Source organism: Sprattus sprattus, assembly GCF_963457725.1.
Source record: "Sprattus sprattus genome assembly, chromosome: 4".
NCBI classification, from domain to species: domain Eukaryota; kingdom Metazoa; phylum Chordata; class Actinopteri; order Clupeiformes; family Clupeidae; genus Sprattus; species Sprattus sprattus.
In genome coordinates, this window is record NC_137923.1 from 37,762,100 (window position 1) to 37,785,745 (window position 23,646).

At 41.4% G+C, this 23,646-nt stretch overlaps 3 protein-coding genes across 4 annotated transcripts; 2 read left to right on the plus strand and 1 right to left on the minus strand.

Moving 5' to 3' along the window:
* Nucleotides 1-2,476: 2,476 nt before the first annotated feature.
* crabp2b (cellular retinoic acid binding protein 2, b) lies at nucleotides 2,477-5,549 on the minus strand. Its single transcript, XM_080837173.1, has 4 exons — nucleotides 5,328-5,549; nucleotides 4,184-4,362; nucleotides 3,373-3,489; nucleotides 2,477-2,737 (listed from the first exon to the last, which is right to left on the minus strand). The coding sequence occupies exons 1-4, from the start codon at nucleotides 5,407-5,409 to the stop codon at nucleotides 2,687-2,689; spliced, it is 429 nt and encodes a 142-aa protein (XP_080693299.1). The 5' UTR covers nucleotides 5,410-5,549; the 3' UTR covers nucleotides 2,477-2,686.
* Nucleotides 5,550-8,268: 2,719 nt separating this feature from the next.
* On the plus strand, nucleotides 8,269-9,955 carry mrps21 (mitochondrial ribosomal protein S21). Its single transcript, XM_080838175.1, has 2 exons — nucleotides 8,269-8,371; nucleotides 9,490-9,955. The coding sequence occupies exons 1-2, from the start codon at nucleotides 8,289-8,291 to the stop codon at nucleotides 9,668-9,670; spliced, it is 264 nt and encodes an 87-aa protein (XP_080694301.1). The 5' UTR covers nucleotides 8,269-8,288; the 3' UTR covers nucleotides 9,671-9,955.
* A 7,961-nt stretch (nucleotides 9,956-17,916) lies between these two features.
* On the plus strand, nucleotides 17,917-22,933 carry ciarta (circadian associated repressor of transcription a). 2 transcript variants are annotated; one of them, XM_080836429.1, is made up of 7 exons: nucleotides 17,917-18,119; nucleotides 18,449-18,623; nucleotides 19,082-19,386; nucleotides 19,848-19,923; nucleotides 20,080-20,158; nucleotides 20,393-20,549; nucleotides 20,798-22,933. In XM_080836429.1, the coding sequence occupies exons 3-7, from the start codon at nucleotides 19,084-19,086 to the stop codon at nucleotides 21,275-21,277; spliced, it is 1,095 nt and encodes a 364-aa protein (XP_080692555.1). In that variant the 5' UTR covers nucleotides 17,917-18,119; nucleotides 18,449-18,623; nucleotides 19,082-19,083; the 3' UTR covers nucleotides 21,278-22,933. The 2 variants fall into 2 exon arrangements, with proteins under 2 accessions (XP_080692555.1, XP_080692554.1); XM_080836428.1 differs by lacking the exon at nucleotides 18,449-18,623.
* Nucleotides 22,934-23,646: the final 713 nt, after the last annotated feature.

Below are 23,646 nucleotides of genomic sequence, written 5' to 3' on the forward strand. Positions count from 1 at the left end.
ACATAAATTGTGTCTACGGTATTTGTAAGTCTGTAATATCTTTCACCATATGTACGTTTCAACATCAGGGTATACCATCCTAACATATGCAGTACCCTGGCATGGTCCCCATGATCCTACTGCCACTGTTCCCTAATCCGCATGTCACATCTCTCAAAGAAACACTAAATGACATGTTTACAGGCAAATGAATTGTAATCCTGTCTGAGTGGGTCTGCATGTCAGCAGACCATGCCACAGGATTTAAGTATTTCTGCTTGATGCATGTGTTGATCCACATATCCCCCTCTTTCACCAGTCTGTTCACTCACATACTCACCCGTCAACCCTCTTTGACCCTTAGTCATGTGGGTTCACATGGGTGATTGAGGGGAAGTCATATGATCATCACACCCGCACAATTTAGATGTGATACTTCTAGATATCTGCTGAAAAAATGAAAGCGTGACTCTTTGGTCACAGTTTGTTTGAGGCATAGCTGTATGTCTAAGTGTGTGTGTGTGTGTGTGTCAGTCATTGCCAGTTGCATTGGTCCATGAGTGTGTTTCCACATCCACGGTGTTTACCCGCTACTGGACTTGGGTGCCTCCCAGTCCTGAAACCACAGCATTCCATGACCAATCGAGCGATACACGACCCAGTGACATCATCGCCTATGGAATGAGCTGACATAATGGCTGGGGGGTGGGGGAGAACGAATGAGTGAGAGGGGAGAAGTGAACCTTTAAATGTGTATTAAATGTTAGCAAAAGTGAGATCAAGTGAGCGGGACTGAGAGAGAATAAAAGTGAGAGAGCGAGAGATAGAGAGAGAGAGAAATTCAGTGAAGAAAATGGAAAGCATGTGAGTAATTACATAAAGAGAGGGGGAACAGAGACAAAGCTGAAAGTGCATCAGAAGTCTGAAGCGTTGTGGTTTTCTCAGAGGGAGTGCTGGTAAGGGAGGGACTGTTCTCGGTCAGGCCGCAGCTTCCTTGTATGCATCAAAAACATTGTTCTGACTCGCTCCCGGCACCACCACCGGCACCACCATCACCCTCTCTGGGAATCAGACCAACATGTACTTTATTCATAATGCAGCATTCCATGAAACATGAGGTCTTCAGGGCCCATTGTTTGTCTGTGTTTTATCCAAGAGTGCGGCCAGAGCTGAAAGAGTCCTCAGAGAACACTGACATAGAACATATCATGGCTCTGAAGCATCTTAGGTCTTCCACACACTCGCAGAGAGTTTTTTCATAGTTCAGCAAGACACAGCAAGAATGCTCTTTCTCTCTCAATCTGACACACACACTCACAGTCACTCTCTCACTCTCTCACACACACACACGCATGCTGGCACACACACATATGTGAGAACACACACGCACAGGGACACATGCATGCCGGCACACACACATGTGAGCCCACACACACACACACACACACAAAAATAACTCAGAGTTTAAGAACTTAGTTAGACAGAAGAGACTGTGAGAGCTGACACTGTCTGCAAAGGTGCCTGGAAAAGACATCACTGGCATGTAGGACAGGAAACCCACTTTTTTCTATGGGTCTACTGAGAGAGAGAGAGAGAGAGAGAGAGAGAGAGTGTGTGTGTGTGTGTGTATGTGTGTGTGTGAGCACCAGAATTAGACTGTTCAGGTTCGGGTATGCCCATCGATACTACTAAAGATGCCTTTTTTCCCTTCTCCATCTCTCCGCCATTTCTGCATTCTGGTTCTGATCCTAATTTCAGACATGTGCCAGACAGCAGAGTATTGTCCCAGTCCACAGAGCACCAGGCAGTAGCTTGTATTCACCAAGGAATGGGGCCAGGTGGGGGGCAGTTTTTCAGATCTCTTACAGTAACGAGTCGCAGCTGCAAGGAAGACAACGAGGGAGAGCGAGAGAGAGGGCCTTTCCAAAATGTGAAATTACTTTTTTCTTCCTCCCCATTGCCCTTGTCTCATTCTCTCACTCACTCTTTCCTTACCACTCCCTGATTTTTCCCCTATTCACTTGCCAAAACGTACTCTTGAACTCCTCAGGAATCCTAGAAAATATGGATTTCATTTCGGCAACTTAAAACTGCGGAACGGCAATGTGTGGGAGAGAGAAGAAAGACAGAAAGAAAGAAGGGGGAAATGAAAAGGGTGGAAGCTGATTACAGAAAAGATACAGCAGGAGGGAGGAGAGGGAAAGGGTGTTGATAGGGCAGCGGGAGAAGTAATGCAGGGCAATAAGTGCTGATAAGAAAATATAGAATAGAGGTAGAGGGAGAATGGGAGAAAGAGGGAGTGACAATTACAGGGTCAGAGATCGACATGATAGGAAGGGAGGAGAGACATATCAACTTTCTGTCTAATGTGAGCAGCTACCTCAGCGGTGCAGGGGCTAAGAAAATTACTCTTTTCCACTTATTTTAGACAAAACTTACTGGTTAGGGTTTATTGATAGGAATTCTTTCTCACACAAGCATTCTGAATAAATACACACTTTTGGTTGAAAAAAGACATACCTGCATGCTATTTAAAAAAGACATGTAAACATGCATCCATGAATGACAAACAATACAAAAGTATACAGGAAAGACTCTCACCACATACAAACACGTATTATGTACTGATTAACCAATATTTGTCAAAATGACAAGGTTGAACATACAAGAAGGACAGCGTAAAAAAGTGTCAAACGGTGGCCACTCTTCACTCTTTTTCATACACCCGGGTGCACACCACCTCCCCAGCAATCATTGTCTGTAATACAGGAAAAAAAATCATCACTTAGATTCACTTTTATTTTTTTGCAACTGCCTTTCAGTATATCACAGCATTTCACTGGAACCCCCTTTATACCCCCCTTTATTTACCACACAGTACAAAAGAAAGGAATATCTGTGTTGTTGTCAACTTAAAGGTGCAATATGAAACAATTATGCTTCAGGATTAGGGTTAGGATAAGCAGTTTAACCTTAAAATAACAGCTTAAAAAAATTGGGGCGCTACAATGACTTTTAATTTGGAGAATTGCGTCCGTGCCAATGGCATAGCAGGGTCGATAGGCATATAACTGCGTTCTGTAGTTTTGCCTGCCGCAGCCCGCCGACTAGCAAGATCTAGTAAGTAGCTTATTTGCCGTCTTGCTTAGTCTTGTGTTGCACATGATTGATGTTTGACTGTGTAAGGACAGTCGTTGAGTAACTAGTTTGTCATAATGTCAAAGTCAGCACATTTCAAGAGATTTCGTTAGTTTTAGCTGCTAGCATACCTTTAGCGAATAGCTATTAATCCTTAATGCACCTTTAAGTTCCCTGTCAGTGAAACACCCAACATACTGATACTCACAAGCCACTAAAGACTTCAACATAGACTGGCAGGCTTAAAGGTCTCACCAGGATTAATTCTCCATCGTTGGTCAGTTCCCGTGTCCAGCCTGTCTTGGGTCCATCGCCCTTCTGGAGAGTCTGCTCACAGACGATTTTGCTCTCTGTCTCCCAGCGGGGCAGACTCTTGAGGAAAGACAGTGGATAGAGAGAAGTTGTTATAGTGAAAAAGTGCAGAGGTTGATTAATGACTGAGTAAAGTATTTTTAGATGATAATCTGAAGGTGGAAATAGCCACATGTTTTCCACTCGTGTTTACAGAAGTGATTTTTCATTTTGATTTTGATTTGATTGATTTGATTTATGTAATCATACATATGATCAGATACGGGCAATCAAAGCAATTATGGTTGGAGCTCATTTTGCTCCGCATTTTACATTCCTACCCTTACCCTTACCCAAGGAATTGTGTTCCTTTGAAAACAGGCTGATAGATGATTATATATGGTATACCATGATAACACAACCTTAATGTATGCAAGGTTCTAATCTAATCTAATGTAATCTAATCTGATGTTCTCAGTTCACTGGTACACAATATGCACAATCACAGTCATGTGCCAGTATTTGTTATTTCCATCGACTGCACATACAGTCATCGGTTGTTCCAGAGCAATGGATAAGAAACAAGGAAATTGGAAAAGTGATAGCCACTTATTTACAAACTGTTTGGAGCACAGATATCTGATATTCCTTAATGGTAGAGATCTGTGCCCATGGACTAGAACTACATCTAGATACAGTCAGTATGGTTGTACAAACACATGGGACAATACTAGTGCTGGGTTAACCAAGGGTTGAGGAGAAGTTGGTAGGCTACCGTGCATGGCCGTCCATCCACAGTGGTCTCGTTGAAAGACTGTCCCACAGTGAAGGAGATGTGGGTGGTACGCACACTGGTGGATGTCTGAATGGATAAAGTCTCGCCCTGCTGTGTGATTTCCACTGCTGGGCGAGATGCAGCTGCCACAGCGATTTTTCGAATGAACACGTTCACTCCTAGGGACACACACACACAGACAAAACATGCATACTTTTGGTCTATACTATATATACAGAAACCAAAGATGGATGGATGTAATACAGTGTGTGGGCCTCGTTGACCTCTTTAAAAGAATGCTTGCGGTTTGCTGACTTTAATAAGCAGGGCCCTCTAGTGATTACAATGGAATGCAACTTGCTGAATGGACTAGGTAATTTGGAAACTGATATCCCAAACACCTTCATCTGAGGTGATGGGGAGATTTCTCCTGAGACAAATAGCAGCCAGTGATGTCGAAAAAGGAATGCCGGCTGCCAGGGATTCAACATAGCCTACTTCTTAAGAGCACACAGCGTGCCTCCTGCAGCGATTTCATAGGGGACTACTGAAGCCTAAGCTCTGAGGGGCACAGAGTTTCAGTTACAGGGGAACATAATCACAATCTCATGAGGTCTTTATTAAGACCCCTTTTCCGCAGCCATTAGTCATTAGTTGGTGCCCCTGGCCGGCCGGCGACCACCAGTCTCATATTAATCATGGTCTTTCTTTGTATAAGCTCAATAAGAAGAAGCTTGGATAAAAAAAATAAACTCGTTTAATTATAGCTTTCCTCTCCTGCCGTCAACACCGTGCTTGAAAACGTGGGGAGAGGACAGCCATAAACTCAGGTTTACAAGTAGACTAATTGCAGCTCGAACTCTTATCCACAAAGGCAACAGTAGACGCGCACACTCACATGCCCATTTGGCTAACATTACTGCAAATCAGACCTACACATTTCTTTTTCGGTATTTTGAAATATTAAAATAAGGCCCTGCAAATAATAGAGGAGTGATTCGCAATAATAAGATATTTATGTGAAGTCTTTCACTAGTATGTATCTATATGCGACAATACATGTATACATACAAAGTCTCGAATATTTTGTGAAACTAAGAGATCAATAAATAAGAGGTTTTATTTGTCAGAGCGTCGGACCTACCTAGAGCCTTTAAGAGTTCCTCAAAGTTTTCGGAGCTTTTCATTTTCCACGTTCCGGAGAAGTCAGTGATTTTACTTTCCATGTTTGCAGTCAGTGTGCAATTAACGCCAGATAATTGCTTAATAAATGTAACTATAAATAAACTAAACAGCCCTGTAGTCGACTGCAGACTATAATGATTGGTTCTCTATTGCGCGATTGTGCAGTGTCCTCCTGCTCCTGTAGTGATCTGGACCGTACGTCTGAATTCACCGATTCTCCTCTCGTTAACTCACTCCGAACAACTTGTTCTCATTGGTCCTTAACAGACGAGTTTGGGTCGCAGGCGCAGGGCAACGCCACCGAGAGGAACCCAATTAGCCATATGCGTAAGCACGCCTATCGCAATTTACATGAATCATGAGATGCGCTCTCTATGTCCTCACCCCCCAGCCCCCCTCTCTCTCATCTTGGCTAAAGCAACAGCTAAAGATGTTTATTATATTAGATTCAACTTTAAACTCATATTGTGCGCAGTACAGGCACAAAGACAATGAAATACGCAATTAGCAGCTAACCAGTGCAAACGTAGCATTATTTACAGATAAAGTGCACGGATGAGCAAATAAACATATATATTTGATAGTAGGCAATATGATTGTATGTACAGATAGTGCAGTGACAGTGTATGATCGAGTAGCGCTGTGTCTCTGACAGCATGTGTCTCATGCATGGACATGTGTAAATATGCCCTGGCTTCAGTAATTAAAACAAATATTTGCATCTAACTGATCACATCTTGATTTTCAGGACAGTCAACTTTTTGAAAACATGTTGAAACCATTACACGTCTAATTGCTCTCTTCGTGGGAATCGTTTCAAGGACGCTGTAAGAGTCATCACTGTGACAGAGAACTAAAGCCAATTATTGAACAAACATGCCATTTACTTTTTTCAGTTCAAAATCCTAAGTATACTTTCACAACTAAACGAACTGGTTATGGGGTCCAACATTTAAATGATCCTTTACTTTTGTGTTTTCTTTCTAGTCTTATTTATCAGATTTCTTCTTTTGTGATTATTTCATGAAAGAACAGCACAGCACAACTAGTCTTGGTTATTTGTCCTCGTGTTTTTTTTATAGTAAAAACAAATGGTCAAAAGTATCCCCTTTCATCAAAAGTTGCATATAATAGAACAGTGTAGTAAAATGGAATGTAACATAATGGAATATAATGAAGGCACAATTTCCTTAATTTGCTCTATAGCATTGTCTACATTACAATGGCAACATGTTCATGCATGTTTGTGTTTGTGTACCCAAACAGATCTCGATTGTTTGAAACTTCTTCCACCATTGTCCATCTCTCCACCCCTTTCTCTCTCTCTTTCTCTCCCTTTATTTCCCTCTCTTTCTCTCACTTACTCATGTATGTCCACACAACAATGTGCCAACCAGAAAGAACTTATATGAGGCCAACTCTTAAACACTGCTACATACACAACCTTGAGAGATCACAAAACTATCATGACATACATATCTGAATGTCATGTACCTTACTATATGGACTAAATGTCTCCTTGCGACCAAAAATGAAAAAAACTAAATTTTGTTTTAAGGTGCTCAGTCCACACCTCCACCTAACAGTCCTTTCACATTCATGCTTCTCTTGCCCTGTGGGAGCTGGGACATTCCTGAGGTGAGGAGGAGGGGGGGAGCGGAGTGATGGAGAAAAAAAGGGAAATGTTTGCAATCAAATGACTGACCATAGAAGGGTCACCTTTGAAAGGCAGAGGGTGTCTGAGTACCAAAAGTGGGTGAAAACTGTGAAGGCAGCCAACGAGAGAGGACTAAGGATCAAAGTAAATGGAGTGAAGAAGTGGTTTTAGTGTAAGAGAGACAGAGGGCAGGGGTGAAAAATGACACTGCAGACCTTCTCATTCTGAAAAGCCCAGAGGTAATTACCTTTTCCTCTTTTTTTTTTCATTCTCTCTGTGCCCCCTCCCCAACCCCCACCAACCAGGGACCTTTCAACTGGTCTGGAGTGGAAGTGATACCCCTGGAAATGTGGCAAAGGAAACACACACACACACACACACACACACACACACACACACACACACACACACACACACACACACACACACACACACACACACTCACACACTCACACACGCATACTCACACAAAAGCAAACATACAAAGAGGCACATTTTTCATTCTTGGCTGGATGGCAAAGTTCAGTAAGGTCAGTGAAGTAACTCAGATATTGAACAAGATCACAATACTGCACTGAAATTGCTATGGTCTGACCTTCTTTCTTTATCCAGAAAGGCATAAATCGCTTGATAGGGAAAGAAAAACAAGGAAAAAGAAGGAGGGAACAGAAAGGGAAAGAGGCGGGAACAGAAAGACCAATTCACTGTCATCCAGTGGCATGATGACCAGAGTCTTTTCAGGGCAGCTTCTCATTTTACAAAACGACATGAAACTGAGCAAACTATAGAGAGAGGGTTTTTTTCTCATTTCTCAGGCATTTTCTGATCTTGACTAGAATTTCTCACAGTCCAGGCCAGAGAAGCCTACCAGATAGAGGCATCTGCCAGTGAATTAAACTCAGATCTGTGAGAACTGATGTTTGACTGATGGTAAACAGAGAAAATTCCCTCTCTTTCCCTTCAGGCCTTTTCTTTCAACTCTGCCTGGCCCCTGTAGGCCTATTGCTTCCTAAGGTGATAGGCCTAAATTGTGATAAAAGTAAAGTGGCTTTTCTTTGTAATAGCGGTTTTATTTATGCTGTTTGAACACTCATATTCACTCAAGATGAATAAATAGGATAAATGCCTAAAAAGTGAAAAACTGGCATCCTTCGTTGCTTTACCTTTAGCGCCACCCAGTGTTCCGAACGTGAGCATAGCGGAACAGTTGTGTCCTGTGTCTTTGTTTTCACCCGGATGAGATGCGAGAGGACACAGGCTAACATGTCTAGACATCTTCGTTTTGTTGCTCGAACTGTAATGGTTCATGAGGGAAACGTTGATGCAGCATATAAAGCTTTAAATCGGTAAATACAATATTTTTTTTCTGTTTCTGTTGATTTATATACTTGAATACGTGCAGGTTGTTGGTATACTAACCGTAATCTCTGTCATCATGTACCAGCGGAAATTCGCCGCTAGCTTGCAATGCTAGCTATTTCAATGTCATACTAAAGTCCTGTAATGTTACACACGATGCCTACCAATCTGTTAAGATTCTTTTAATGTTGATATGACGTTAACATGAAGGGGATACACCCGAAATATTGTCTGATTATTTCGTTGTTACAGTACCAATCACCTATGTTATCATCACTATTGTATTGCGATTGTGTAAATGCAATAAGTTATGTGGAACATGCTGTCCAAAATCAAACGGGCTGCAAGGCTAACAACAACTAGTCTCAAAGTGGTGTGCAATAAGATTGCTGCATAATGTAAGAGAATCAGCAAGAATTAAGTGAAATAAGGTATTTTCCGTTCTAAAGAAATGTGTGTTCTCATTAATGATAACATTTGGGTTTTGTGTCTTAGTGAAAATGTAAGGAATTAAAGTAGTTTGTGGATGTGGCGGCTCTATGAGGCCTGTTAAATATGAGGATGAGTGGGACATAATGTAGGGTTGTTAGTGGAAGGCAACAATACTAAATGTATAGTATCGACATTTATATTTATTCATAATACATGTATATATAATAATATATAATACAGCCACAAGCAGCGATTATTGGAGTCCAAGCAGATTGTGTGAGCTACCCCAAGTAGCAAACAGTTGAATGATTTGACTGCTTCAACAGCTGAAAGGGGTCCTTTTGGATTTGAAGACAAACTTAATTTTGAACATAAACCAAACCATGTCAGAGGACATGTTATCACTTATTTGTTTGAATTATTATTATGAATGAGCCTACAAAATGTGCAATTGCTATTGGTAACAATTTTGTTGAGCAAGCCAATTTGAACTTTAGGAGATGTGAGCAAATGTTGCGAAGTATCAGCATGCCAAATTTCAACATTTTAGCTAAAGCGTTTCTTGAGACTGAAATGTGACAGTTACGAAGTTTTCACACAATCCTCTAATTTTAAGTTGTTGTTTTTTTCTCTCTTTTTTTCACCTACTTAACATTTCCGTTCTCCTTCTCAGAGTGTTGTCTAATGATGGCATTTTGGAGACAGTAAAGCGGAAGAGGTACTATGAGAAACCTTGTCGCCAACGGCAGCGGGAGAACTATGAGAACTGCAGGAGGATCTACCACGCAGAGATGGCCCGAAGAATCTCCTTTCTTTCTAAGGCCAACCGGCCAGATCCCTGGCTCGGCTGCTGAGAAGGAACAGGGCAAATGCTGGCTTGCTGTTTTTTTTTTTTTTTTTACTGAAGGCATATGACTTGTACTGGCGTATACTGAGTTACCATATGGCTGATTCAGATGCCCTCTCAAGACGTTGTTGAAGTGTCTGTTTGTCTGGTCTTGCTATGTTGTGAGGCTCTCTTGTTAAGAAGACACCAATCAATGTTGACTCTCTCCCAGCCATCTCAACCATTATTACTCAAAATAACATTAATAAGTTCAAGCAAAAAGAATGCTTATAAATGATCAATTAAAAATGTACTATGTTCCTGTTTGTTCTAACATTATCATTTTCAGTGGTCTTTGATGAGGCTAGCTGACTGTGGCATACTTTTTGTCACACAAAAGGTACTTAGACTACATAGTCATTTGGCTCAATAGTTCCAGTTTGCCACATAAGGACTGTGAAAATCTGACTTGTGGTATGACACAAAATAATAAGGGTCAGTGAGAAGATTTGCCAAGTGCCATCACTGATGCCATTCATTGCCTACCACATCAACTGCCAAACACTGCTGGTCAAGGTACAAAATGAATAGGGGATATATATATACAGCCGCGGAAAAAATTAAGAGACCACTTCAAAATTATCAGTTTCTCTGGTTTTACTATTTATTGGTATGTGTTAAAGTAAAATGTACATTTTTGTTTTATTCTATAACCTACTGGCAACATTCCTACCAAATTTCAAATAAAAATATTGTCATTTAGATCATTTATTTGCAGAAAAATGACAATTGGTCAAAATAGCAAAAAAGATGCAGTGTCTTCAGATCTCGAATAATGCAAAGAAAACAAGCTCATATTCATTTTCAAACTACACAATACTAATGCTTTAACTTAGGAAGAGTTCAGAAATCAATATTTGGTGGAATAACCTTGATTTAAAATCACAACTTTCATGTGTCTTGGCATGCTCTCCACCAGTCTTTCACATTGCCGTTGGGTGACTTTATGCTACTCCTGGCGCAAGAATTCAAACAGCTCGGCTTCTTTTCATGGCTTGTGACCATCCATCTTCCTCTTGATCACATTTCAGAGGTTTTTTTATGGGATTCAGGTCTCGAAATTGGGCTGGCCATGACAGGGTCCTGATCTGGTGATACTCCATCCACACCTTTACTGGCCTGGCTGTGTGGCATGGAGCATTGCCCTGCTGGAAAAAACACTTCTCAGAGTTGGGGAACATTGTCAGAGCAAAAGGAAGCAAGTTTTTCTTCCGGGACAACGTTGTACTTTGCCTGGCTGAGGTTTGTAAAAGACCATAAGGATTGAACCAAAGCGGACTGGAGGGTCTTCTAGTTCGTCTTCTCTGATGAGTCCAATTTTCAGCTTTGCCCAACACATGGTCATCTGATGGTTAGACGGAGACCTGGAGAGGCATACAAGCCACAGAGTCTTGCACCTACTGTGAAATTGGACTCATCAGAGAAGACGAACTTAGAAGAACCTCCAGTCCGCTTTTTTCAATCCTTATGGTCTTTTACAAACCTCAGCCAGCCTATCTATACATGTATCTGTACATGTCTATGGTATCTATACATGTATATGGTTCTACCCATTATTTAGCCTGGATACCAGCCCGAACTCCGCCCACAAACAAATTTGGACGGGAAGTTCGGTCTGGCTCTTCGGCCGTTGGGGAGAGATTTTTCCTGGTAGAAAACTGTACAGCCAATCAAAGTGCCAGGGCGGGCTTTATACGATGATCGACAGATGATGAACAGTAACGTAATCAACCACGTCACCAAAGAGCGCTCGGTTCAAATTCGTGTTCAACAAACATGGCTGCCGCTGGAGAGTTAATATGTGTAGATTCTGCCATTGAGTCGGTTTTAGAAGACCTCGACAGCCCCTTAACTTTGAAAGAGGAACAAAGAAACGCAATCAAGGCATTTGTAGATCGTGAAGATGTTTTTGCCGTCCTTCCTACGGGATTCGGTAAAAGTTTAATGTATCAGTGAGATAGTCATACTACGTTGCGCTGATTAGTTCTAGGAGGTATGTTTGTCTCCATTTTACGGTAGGTCGGCCACAACCACGCTGCTATTGGTCAATCTGCGATTACGGCTTCCGGCTCCAAAAAATATGCGCATTTTCAGCGCTTGCATGTCAAGAAACACAATTACTAGGTTTCACTCGATTAATTCGATAAAATGGTACACAATTAGCATTTTCAGCGCTTGCATGTCAAGAAACACAATTAGTAGGTTTCACTCGATAAAATGGTACACAATTAGCAGTTAGGTTTCAGTCGATAAAATAATAAATACAATTCTGTCGTTTTTTCATTTAGGAGACACGTCAGCAGCGAGACAAACTGCCACACAACTTTTAGGGACGTTTCAGTGTTGCTTCAGCAGGGAGACGAACCTACAATCTTCTCATTACTAGCCTGCTTCTAATTACTAAACTGCTTCTCTACCTCCTGGGCCACTGTCGGTTGTTAGCGTAAGGATTATTTATTAGGTATTTGTGCGGCCCATAAAATTAATTATTATTTATTATTATTAGTTAAGGCACGGTACAGGTAATATTGGCATGGCCCTTACATACACGGACCAGTTTAGGCACTGTACAGGTAATATTGGCATGGCCCTTACATACACGGACCAGTTTAGGCACTGTACAGGTAATATTGGCATGGCCCTTACATGTACGGACCAGTTTAAGCACTGTACAGGTAATATTGGCATGGCCCTTACATACACGGACCAGTTTAGGCACTGTACAGGTAATATTGGCATGGCCCTTACATGTACGGACCAGTTTAAGCACTGTACAGGTAATATTGGCATGGTCCTTACACATAGGGAGCAGTTAAGGCACTGTACAGGTAATATTGGCATGGTCCTTACATATAGTGGGCAGTTAAGGCACTGTACAGGTAATATTGGCATGGCCCTTACATGTACAGAGCAGTTAAGGCACTGTACAGGTTATATTGGCATGGCCCTAGTTAACAGGTAGATTTTAATCGATAAAATGATAAGTAAGTATCATTCGTTCACATTTACATATTCATTTAGCAGACACATCAGCAGGGACACTAATTGACACACAAGTAGTAGTGGAGTTTTAGTCGTCGTAGCAGATGCTTCAGCAGGGAGACGAACCTACAATCTTCTCATTTCTAGACTGCTTCTTATTACTAAACTGCTTCTCTACCTCCTGGACCACTGTCCGTTGATAGTGAGTGGACTATTTATTAGGTATTTGTGCAGCCCATAAAATTAATTATTATGTATTATTAGTTAAGGCACTGTACAGGTAATATTGTCTTGGCCCTTACATCTAGGGAGCAGTTAAGGCACTGTACAGGTAATATTGGCATGGCCCTTACATGTACGGACCAGTTTAAGCACCGTACAGGTAATATTAGCATGGTCCTTACATCTATGGATCAGTTAAGGCACTGTACAGGTAATATTGGCATGGCCCTTACATCTACCGACCAGTTTAAGCACTGTACAGGTTATATTGGCATGGCCCTTACATCTACTGACCAGTTAAAGCACCGTACAGGTAATATTGGCATGGTCCTTACATGAACGGACCAGTTTAGGCACTGTACAGCTAATATTGGCATGGCCCTTACATGTACGGACCAGTTAAAGCACTGTACAGGTAATATTGGCATGGCCCTTACATCTACCGACCAGTTAAGGCACTGTACAGGTAATATTAGCATGGCCCTTACATCTACCGACCAGTTAAGGCACCTTTGTGTGGCTCTTAGCTCCTGGGGACCAGTCAATAGATAAAGATGTATATTGACAATAATGAATAGAGTAAGCAAAAATACACACAAAACTATTCCTTAAGGTTTAAATTATATAATTTTTGTTCAAAAATAGAATACAATGTATCCTGGGCTGTGAAGTATTCTTGATCTATCTTGATGTACACTTCATTCTTTTGTCAAAAGTTCTTTTACTGGTACATGTAGATCATCACAAAATTCTATTATAGCTGATTTGCTATTAAAGCAGCTATAAAACAGACTGAAAGCTGAACATCTATACTACATGAATACGCTTGTAAATATAGTACTTTAAGTTGTAAGTTGTACAGTGCCTAAACTGGTCCGTGTATGTAAGGACCATGCCAATATTAGCTGTACAGTGCCTAAACTGGTCCGTGTATGTAAGGGCCATGCCAATATTACCTGTACAGTGCTTTAACTGCTCACTATATGTAAGGACCATGCCAATATTACCTGTACAGTGCCTTAACTGCTCCCTATATGTAAGGGCCATGCCAATATTAGCTGTACAGTGCCTAAACTGGTCCGTGTATGTAAGGGCCATGCCAATATTAGCTGTACAGTGCCTAAACTGGTCCGTGTATGTAAGGGCCATGCCAATATTAGCTGTACAGTGCCTAAACTGGTCCGTGTATGTAAGGGCCATGCCAACATTAGCTCTACAGTGCCTAAACTGGTCCGTGTATGTAAGGGCCATGCCAATATTACCTGTACAGTGCCTAAACTGGTCCGTACATGCAAGGGCCATGCCAATATTAGCTGTACAGTGCCTAAACTGGTCCGTGTATGTAAGGGCCATGCCAATATCACCTGTACAGTGCCTAAACTGGTCTGTGTATGTAAGGGCCATGCCGATATTAGCTGTAGAGTGCCTAAACTGGTCCGTGTATGTAAGGGCCATGCCAATATTACCTGTACAGTGCCTTAACTAATAATAATAAATAATAATTAATTTTATGGGCCGCACAAATACCTAATAAATAATCCTTACACTATCAACCGACAGTGGTCCAGGAGGTAGAGAATTAATTTAATGGGCCGCACAAATACCTAATAAATAATCCTTACACCATCAACCGACAGTGGTCCAGGAGGTAGAGAAGCAGTTTAGTAATTAGAAGCAGTCTAGTAATGAGAAGATTGCAGGTTCGTCTCCCTGCTGAAGCAACACTGAAACGTCCCTAAAAGTTGTGTGGCAGTGTGTCTCGCTGATGACGTGTCTCCTAAATGAAAGAACTACAGAATTGTATTTATTATTTTATCGACTGAAACCTAACTGCTAATTGTGTACCATTTTATCGAGTGAAACCTACTAATTGTGTTTCTTGACATGCAAGTGCTGAAAATGCTTATTGTGTACCATTTTATCGAGTGATTCGAGTGAAACCTAGTAATTGTGTTTCTTGACATGCAAGCGCTGAAAATGCGCATATTTTTTGGAGCCGGAAGCCGAAATCGCAGATTGACCAATAGCAGCGTGGTCCCTAAACGTGGCCGACCTACCGTAAAATGGAGACAAACATATCGTTCTAGGCATAGACATGTATAGATACATGTCTATGGTTCTAGGTATCCAATTGAGCGAAGAGGCATTTTCTTTCCTGGTTCGTTGAAACACGCCCCATAATCACAGCTCAATGGAGCAGACTCAGACTCATATTCTGACTAGAATTATGAGTATGACATCGTATTCGTCAGGCTACCCAGATGAGGGTGCCAATAAAAGTTAATTTTTGGAGTTTTGTGTGGAATAAAGTTAGATTTGACATTATTTCTCAGATTTCTTTTGTTTTTCCAATGCAAACTAAATAAATAAACATTTGAATACAAAAGCATTTGTAATTGCAACTTTTTTCTGGGAGTAGTCGTGCATTATCTGACAGAAGTGCAGGGGTGCCAATGTTTTTGTCCATGACTATATATATACAGTGCCGCTTGAAAGTATGTAAACCCCTCTAAAAGCAGTTTAGAGGTTTCTGTTGTTTTACCATGATTTTTCTATTTTATCATCACTTTTCCATATATGAAATGTAAGGTTTATGTTTATCAATAGCATGTACTTGTTTAGAGGGAATTATTTGAGCAGCTAAAAAAAATTATGAAACATGGATTAAGTGTATGTGCAAAAGTAAGTGAACCCCCTAGCTGCATTGGTAAGTTAAGTAGGTAACAGATTCTGTGAAACACATTTGGGTGTTTGTTTAATTAGTTATTTTAAGCAAACCAATCAAATGAGACATCCTTAGGTAAAGGTTTGGACAACACAGATTTAAAGAGAGAGGAAACAAAACTACTGTACTGCCAAGGTGTACCCACACAGCACAACCCAACAAAGCTGAGAGATCCGAGGACATCTGGAAGAAAGTACTGACAGCCCATCAGTCTGGGGAAAGCTATAAGGATTCCAAAGGATTCCAGCTCCATCCATCCACTGTAAGACAAATTATTTGCAATTAGAAGGCATTCAACATGACCGCAACTCTGCCTAGAAGTGGACGACCATCAAGACCATCACCATTAGAATAAAACACCAGGTAAATCCCAACCCACACGTCTCCTCTAAAGAGTTGCGGACCTCTCTGGCAGAGAGACATAGTTTTAGTGACCATCTAACGGTTTCCATAAAGTTAGGGCCTGTTTCACTGCTTGTTTGCAGTATAACTTTTTCCTTGTGTCATGACTACTTAGCTCACAGTAGCCATGACATAGGGAAGACAAGACACCGTCGGGTAACGTTTAAAGAATTATACATTTATTTACAAAATAGGTACAAAAGTCAGTAAGTGAGAAGGACGGTAAAATAAAGTGTCATGCAAGTCAGTACTGTAGACTTTGTGAAATGCATAAAGTTAAGGCAATGAGAATGCTGCAGCCAGCCTTCCAACGTCCAGCCAGAGCAGAAGAGAGTCCTCCTCTGAGGTTCCGGAGCCCCGCCCCTCATTAGCAACAGCCTGTAACTCAGCTCCTCCTTCAGGTTGAACAGAGAACGGGAGGCATAAACAAATAGAACCACAGAGCCTAGGGTTTTAGAGTACCGCAGTGGTAGGAAGAGGCGTAACCCCTAACGGCATGGCAGAGCCGGGGCGTCACACTTGCAATATATCATTAATTCCAGTAAATGCATTTTCCATATGCATAATGAGTATAGGTGGAAAGTGCAGAAACATGCAGTGTCATAATCCATAGAACTGTCCAATTGTATTACATGTATACTGTTGCATTGATCCTGAACCTACAGGGAAAATCTTTTAGACAATATATCTCACCAGCAGGTCAGTAGGTGATACCACCCCCCGCCAGGCCCATTTGGTTTGTCGATAGAGTAAAATGCATTAGGTGCATGAAAGGTTGATTGAGCACACATATTGCCATCGTCTCAGGAAAGGGTGTGTGGTCATGTACACTGACACCCCATGTGGGTCTAAATAGGGACCTCCCATGAAGGTATATTGCTTGGTTTAATATCCTGTTCCTCCTTGTCTGAAGACATTGCTTGGGTGGGAGTTACTGGAGACTAGAGCAAGGGGATTTTGGGTCACTACTGACGTATGACCTATATCTCAGAAGTGCTTAAATACGGTGACAGTATGTAGCAGGAGGTGTGATTGGACGTCAGAGTCATTGACAAGAAAACACATCACTGCATCCCGACAGGGGTCTGACCTGTGGTACCTCTGCTGTGGGGGCTGACTTAACTTGTAATAAATGTAGTGTTTAACATGAGGCAACTGTCTAATGGCAGGTATAGTCGGATCACAGAGGTCAAAATTTAGTTCAGCAGTGTGGGCACTTGGCACCCAGACTTTGGTCATTGTTTATTAGTTGCATTTCTCCAATATATGAACAACACAAACTTTCATAAAGTATTGGTATAAAACGAACACACAATAATTGGGTCTTGTAGCTTGTAAGACCAGCTTTTACACGAATGACACATTTGCGTTTATCATTTGACACATTCGCCTATGTATCACACAAGATACGATCATTTAAATAATCAGTGTCAGTTTTATTATTATTTTTGCTAGACACGTGTCGATTACTGTATCCCTCTCTAACCACATAGCCTTCTCTCCGATGGCCTATAACATCGTGTCACACGCAGCAGTGAGCCTACTCATCAGCTGTTACTAGAGAATAGATCATCTTCTTGAACATGTGTGTACACTTCGTGGCCAACCTGCCGTCGTAGCTGTTTTCCGCACGAGTGCCACGTGCAGGAGGCTAGGCTTGCAAAGTCTTGGTCCTAACAAATCACAACTCGAGTCGCCTCTGAATGGTCATGCAAGCAGCCAATCGGGTACAGCCATAACAAAGGTCGGCCAATAACAGCGAAGTTTGTGTAGAGCGCAGCTTAGCACGTGTGTCTTCGCACATGGACTACCTCGTTGGAAAGTATGCTCACTGGTAGAAAGAAATAGTGACAGCAACAGAAAAAGCAGAGAAGGCTGTTGACTGAAGGTGGTAGGATACCGAGAGCAGAGCACCGATACCGAGTGAACTTTGTGAAACACCACCAGCGTTATTTACACCTAAAATTTAAACCTAAAATAGCTGGATGACTTGTAGGCTGTGATTTTTAGACAAGTTATACAGAGCTTTTACTCACACGAGGAGCATTTTGGGCTAACCATTCTACGGTGCCATCCCTGGCTAAAGGTAAGGAAATGTTTTTTAATGTAACTTTCTGAGTGAGTTCATATGCATGACTTGAAATAATGACACATGAACGTGTTCTTGCTCAGGCATAGGACGTCTCCCTTTGTTCTGTCACCTCTAAGCTAGCATCCAGATTTTGAAATATGGATTGGAATAAATGTATTATTACAGGGCATGGGCCTAGAGTTTATGAAATAAACTGTAAAGCGTGTGTTAAAATGGCATGGGAATTAAAACGGACTACATAGGTGGTGTTGAAATTACGTAATTCATTACAGATGATTTATTCGCCACTTTATGTTTTTTTCTATCCGCTTCGATGAGGCCAGACAATATCTGACTAAAAAAGAAATGCGACATATAAAAACCGGTCCTGGTTCCAACAAATGGGCGTGACTCGGATACACATGCAGCCATGTTCACCAATCACGTTCAGAGCTGAGAGAAATGTGAGGCAAGGTGCTACCCGCGCGTGAGGAGAACACGTTGTTCCCCATGCGTCAGGTAAACATGATGTTACTCGTGCAAACTTTCACACTTATACTCTTCTTGTTTTTTATGCCTGTGCTGTTCAAAAATAATTGCGGGAAGAGGAGGTAGAGGTTTTTCGGGAAAGTTCTATTTCTTGACCGTACTATATCAGTAGTTCCCATATGGCAGCGGGTGAGCCAAACGTGAGAGACTTTGAAATGTCACATCCTGTTTTTTTTCTTTTTTTTGCCGTGAAACGTCACCCACCTTGCCAGCCCACATTTATACTCTGCGCCTGTACTTCTATCTTTGTTCTTATCTCTATCTTCTGCATCGTGTTTCTGTTGTATTCAGAAATATATAAGTGGTTCTTATTGTTATTGTTCTTGGTTGGGACTTTTTTGTCTGAGTCTGTAGACAAAATTTTCTCTCTACACAAACCACAACCACTAATTATCCTACTCTTTTACTGTCTCTCTCCCTCCCTCTAGTAATGCAGTCATTGGACAGCGCCACTAAGTGGTCGTCACGTGAGTCCCTCTCCTCCACTCCCAGTCTCCCCTACAGCGAGAGCGATCAGACGGAGGATGAAGATGACGTCTTTTCCTCTGAGGGGGAGGGAGGCAGGGCCCGACAGAAGCGGCTTTCCCTGGCTGCAAGCCCTGCACGCCTCTGCCCTGCATGGTACCCCAGGTCCTTGCCAGAGGGGCAGCTGGGTGGGGCGGCCCACTGTGGGCAGCCCCCCATTCCTGCCACCGTACCACCCACTGAGGGCGACGTGACTTTTGCTCAAAAGGTGAGTGTGTGTGTGTAATTTACTGTTTAAGGTCTCAATTATACTCCCTTTCAGACACATACACACGGAGAACAATGTACAGCCACAGTTTAATAATTCCTCTTGGAGGATGCGTTGAGAAACAAAAAGAAGCAGTGCAGTGATTTTCTAGCAGTTAGTGCCCTTGTAGCATAGCAGTCAAGCGGACTTGTCAGAACATATTAGGAACAACAATGCGCAGCGTCATCATTTTGTGTCCGTAAAAGATGGATTAATACAGTTTTACAATACAGTTTTTCCTGAGACAATGGACATCTACATAGGACTTCTAAATTTGGAAGTTGCATCTCGGTGATGTTACTTTTGCAAGACATGTAACTCGGGGGGGGGTCTGAGGTGTGTGTGTGTGCTTCACATACATATCTCCCCAACATATGGCATGGCAGCTAATCATTCTTTTCCTCTGTTCCACTGTTTTTCAGTGTTCAGAGCTCCAAGGGTACCTCAGGCCACTGCTGGAGCTGCTTAATGGACTCAAAATGGGAAGATTTGAGAAAGGTATAATTCACATTTCTATCGATGACTGACATATCTAACTATACTTTAGCTATCAATTGTGAGCAGGAGCTGATATGTGTATGCCACCGGCTCCGGCTGAGTGGCCGGTCCTAATCTCCATTCCAATACCAATTACCGTTCTTCTTTGATTGGCAGGTCTGAATACGTTCCAGCAAAGCGTTGCCGTGGATAGACTGCAGAGGATTGTGGGAGTGTTGCAGAAACCTCATTTGGGGTATGTATTCTACAGCCTGTTTATTCTTGCGCCTGAATGAATGTGCGAATGAGGTGAAAACCCAAAGTCCATGACCTATAATATATATAGATATGTATCATCAGTCAGCATCTGGATGGGGGAGCAACTTTCACAGAGTTTAATGTCCCTTATTTGAACTGTTCAGTCTCTCTCTTATTCCTCTTTTGGTCTGCCTGTCCTCTCAACGTCTCCCTCCTCCTGTTTGTTCCGTAGAGAGAAGTACCTGCAGACACTTGAGCGGATTGAGATGATGCTGAAGGTGTGGTTTCCTCAGGTGCGCCTGCAACTCTGCTTGCCCCCTGAGAGCCAGTGCACCGTCCCCAGCTTTTACGTCCACTGGCACCAGGACCAGCTGCACATGCCTGTCAAAGTGAGTCACTTCTTCTCTCCCCCTTTAACTTGCTGTTCTTATGTCATGTCCTTACTGTCGCTTCAAGTTTAGTTTTGAACATGACAAAGTACCTGAGAAAATAAATTGTATAGAAGAAATACAAAATATATATGATAAACATATCAAATAAATAATGTGAATCCTGATGTTTGTTCAGTGTGGAGAATCAGGTTTGTTCTTGGTTCATTTTACTGAAATATGTCTGCGGTCTCTGTCTTGGTTCTCAGAAACGCAGGAGGAGCTGTTCAGACTCAGACTCATCAGGCTCAATTCCCCCAGTCTGCAAGCGGGCCCATAACTCCCCGTGTGGAAATGACATCGAGACAGCAGAAGACACACCCCTGAGGGAGGAGTTGGTGATATCCAAACACAACGCCAATCTGAGTGCCTCCTTCAGTATCTCCTCGCTCAAGGACAAGCAGAGAGGTTGCTTGCCTTTACTGCTCATACCACCTCCTTCTGTGGGGAGCCATACTGACACCCAGGACAGCTTCATTTCTTCCACTACCCCCATTTCCCATTCGCCAAACTTTACCCACGCTGAACTCCACCCACTGGGTATCTGTAGCAAACAAGATGCTGTGAGGGACAATGAAGTAAAAGTGGCTACGGTTAAAGCCACTGAGGCGAGTGAGCACAATTTGATGGTGGCTGGTCTTACAAATAGTTCATATTGTAGTTTGTCTTGTTGCTCTGAGAACACGTAGCAATGAGATGCCTGTTTATTGATTTATTGTGCTGGATTTAAGAAATTAGGCAGCAGTTTGGGAATTTTTGAAAGCATGTTGGAAATGGATGCTGAAAACATCTTACTTGATGTCTTATTGTCTTTTTGCTTTAATCATATGGTAAATTCAGATGGCCATAGGAGTATGAAAATCCTAATTCTTCTTGTGAAGTTCGCTGAGGCACTTCATCTTAAACGTACTACTTGAAGACGAAATTCCTCAATGTTAATGAAGTGGTGTACAAGATTCTCAGAAACAGAAGTTAGTGTTATTGGCAGTTAAACTGACTGCAGCTACGGTACCTGATTAGCATCACTTGAACCAGGGACGTACTACTGGAATCCCTTGCCCCCTTTTCCACCAACACAAACTAGGGGTTAGTTCTGGTTCTATGAACCACCATAGAGCCACACCATTACATCACTGTATACAATAACAATGATGGACTAGCAAGCAAGCATAGCTTCTTATTTCTCTGAGTTGGTCACGATAATCCCTCAGCCAGCCTGTGATGTAAGCGGATCTCGGTTCTAGATCCAGTTTTCCTGACCGAGAGCCGGTTCTTTGGCTGTCAAAATGCAAATAACTGGTTTGAGATTAGGTGCTGGATCCGAACCAGCCCTCAAATTGCCTTGGTGGAAAAGGTGTAACTCTGAGCTCAGAGATATGGTGGCCATTTTACTTTACTGTTCAAAACATGACGTCTAGGGGTGTTGTACTTCCGAAAACAATCCAACACCACTAGAACTGAGGCATAAAACCATATTTTTTTAGGACAATTTTGCACAGGAAATCATAAATGCAGGAGATTCTGAGTAACACACGCCCATCATAGTCAAACATGTTCGTCCATCATCTGAAAAAGTTGCATGGTTGAAGAATACATAACCGACAACAACGATCAAAAAAATGGCCTGTGGTTTTCTGACCCTTTAGACTTGAAATGTAAAACACCATTAAAATTAAAGTGCAAAAGAAGAAATATGATTACATGTGAGGAATGTTTGGGTAAACGGTATAGTCGTGGGCATTTTTTTCCAAGTCATTACTTGAAGAAACTGGACTACAATCAGCCTTAAGGTGATCCCTAAAACCCTAGGGACAGTGTGTGGGGAAATCCAATGAGACTCTGATGATTTGATTATTTATTTTTGTGGTTCACCAATAACACATGCTGTCATTGTGGTGTTTTTCCTATCATTGCTGTGTTACTTGGTATTCTTTTCTAAGTAAAGAAAAGAAAATTAAGTGTCATTGCTAAATGCGATTTGCACATGAGTATTCAAAGGCTTTCAAAGGATGTGGCCAATACATTTTTTTGACTAGGGAAGGATATTGTATGTCCCTTTTTATTTTTATTTTATTACATTTTTACACTTCTATTGTTATGTTTTCTATTCTGTTTGTTGATATATTTTCTATTGGTCTTTCATATATCACATCTATAAAACACTGATATGATATTTGAAACAGACATGACTGGGAGCTCTTAAATTGTATTCAAATTTGATGTGACTCAAGCGTAAAAAGTCATCTCGATCTTGACACATAGATGGTCATGGTGTCTATATAATTACACTAATTTGTCATATTTTTGTGAGATTAAAATTTCTACATTTGTGAATTCAGATATGACACCATTCTGTACTGTCTTTGTGAATTTGTCCTTTTCTGCTGTGCATCAGTATCATCAAGGAGGGACATTTTGAATGACTGAAAACAGTGTAGCATACATTTTTAATCTGACTGAAATTTAAAGACACTAAGAGTGGTTTATTGAAAGTATTTTCAATGAGTGGGACATTACATTGAGAGGTAGTGCCTAGAAGGAATTTGCTGCTATTAGCTTTACATTGTTTTTGTTACTGCAAGATTGCAGCTACCTTTAGGCGACCTTGTATTGAATTCTCAATACTATCCCTATCTTGTTCACCTTAGCACCATATATTTTCATATCCTGTTCTCTTATGAGATATTTTGCAATTTGTTTAAAAAAAAAAAAAAAACAGCTACAGCATTTTGATAAATAAAAACTATAGAAGCCATATTAGAACAGCGTTTCTACTATCGTCTAATGTTGTCCCTGCATACATTGATTACATTCATGGGGTATAAGGGGTTGACTTCATAAAGATGCAGTTTATAGGTTGTCAAAAATGAGTACACTTTTAGACCTCGATTGATAACTTTGAAGATACAAAAATGATTTCATAATTACTTTATAGTAATCTTGTCAGAATTACCTGAGTAAGGTTATTTTTTTCTGTCTAAAATAATTCCTTTAAGACAAAAGCCACTCACTTTTTAAGCACAATGCTGAGATAGCTGACTCCATCAATCATGTCAGG

What these genes read in the sequence shown, in the direction of transcription:
- crabp2b (XM_080837173.1), bottom strand. Translation starts at nt 5,409, where the DNA reads ATGGAAAGTAAAATCACTGACTTCTCCGGAACGTGGAAAATGAAAAGC. An exon ending in GGAACTCTTAAAGGCTCTAG is followed by an intron (nt 4,363 to 5,327) that starts GTAGGTCCGACG and finishes GTGTGTCCCTAG; the next exon opens with GAGTGAACGTGTTCATTCGA. An exon ending in ACGATGGAGAATTAATCCTG is followed by an intron (nt 2,738 to 3,372) that starts GTGAGACCTTTA and finishes CCTGTATTACAG; the next exon opens with ACAATGATTGCTGGGGAGGT.
- mrps21 (XM_080838175.1), top strand. Translation starts at nt 8,289, where the DNA reads ATGTCTAGACATCTTCGTTTTGTTGCTCGAACTGTAATGGTTCATGAG. An exon ending in GCATATAAAGCTTTAAATCG is followed by an intron (nt 8,372 to 9,489) that starts GTAAATACAATA and finishes TCTCCTTCTCAG; the next exon opens with AGTGTTGTCTAATGATGGCA.
- ciarta (XM_080836429.1), top strand. Translation starts at nt 19,084, where the DNA reads ATGCAGTCATTGGACAGCGCCACTAAGTGGTCGTCACGTGAGTCCCTC. An exon ending in AATGGGAAGATTTGAGAAAG is followed by an intron (nt 19,924 to 20,079) that starts GTATAATTCACA and finishes TTTGATTGGCAG; the next exon opens with GTCTGAATACGTTCCAGCAA. An exon ending in AGCTGCACATGCCTGTCAAA is followed by an intron (nt 20,550 to 20,797) that starts GTGAGTCACTTC and finishes CTTGGTTCTCAG; the next exon opens with AAACGCAGGAGGAGCTGTTC.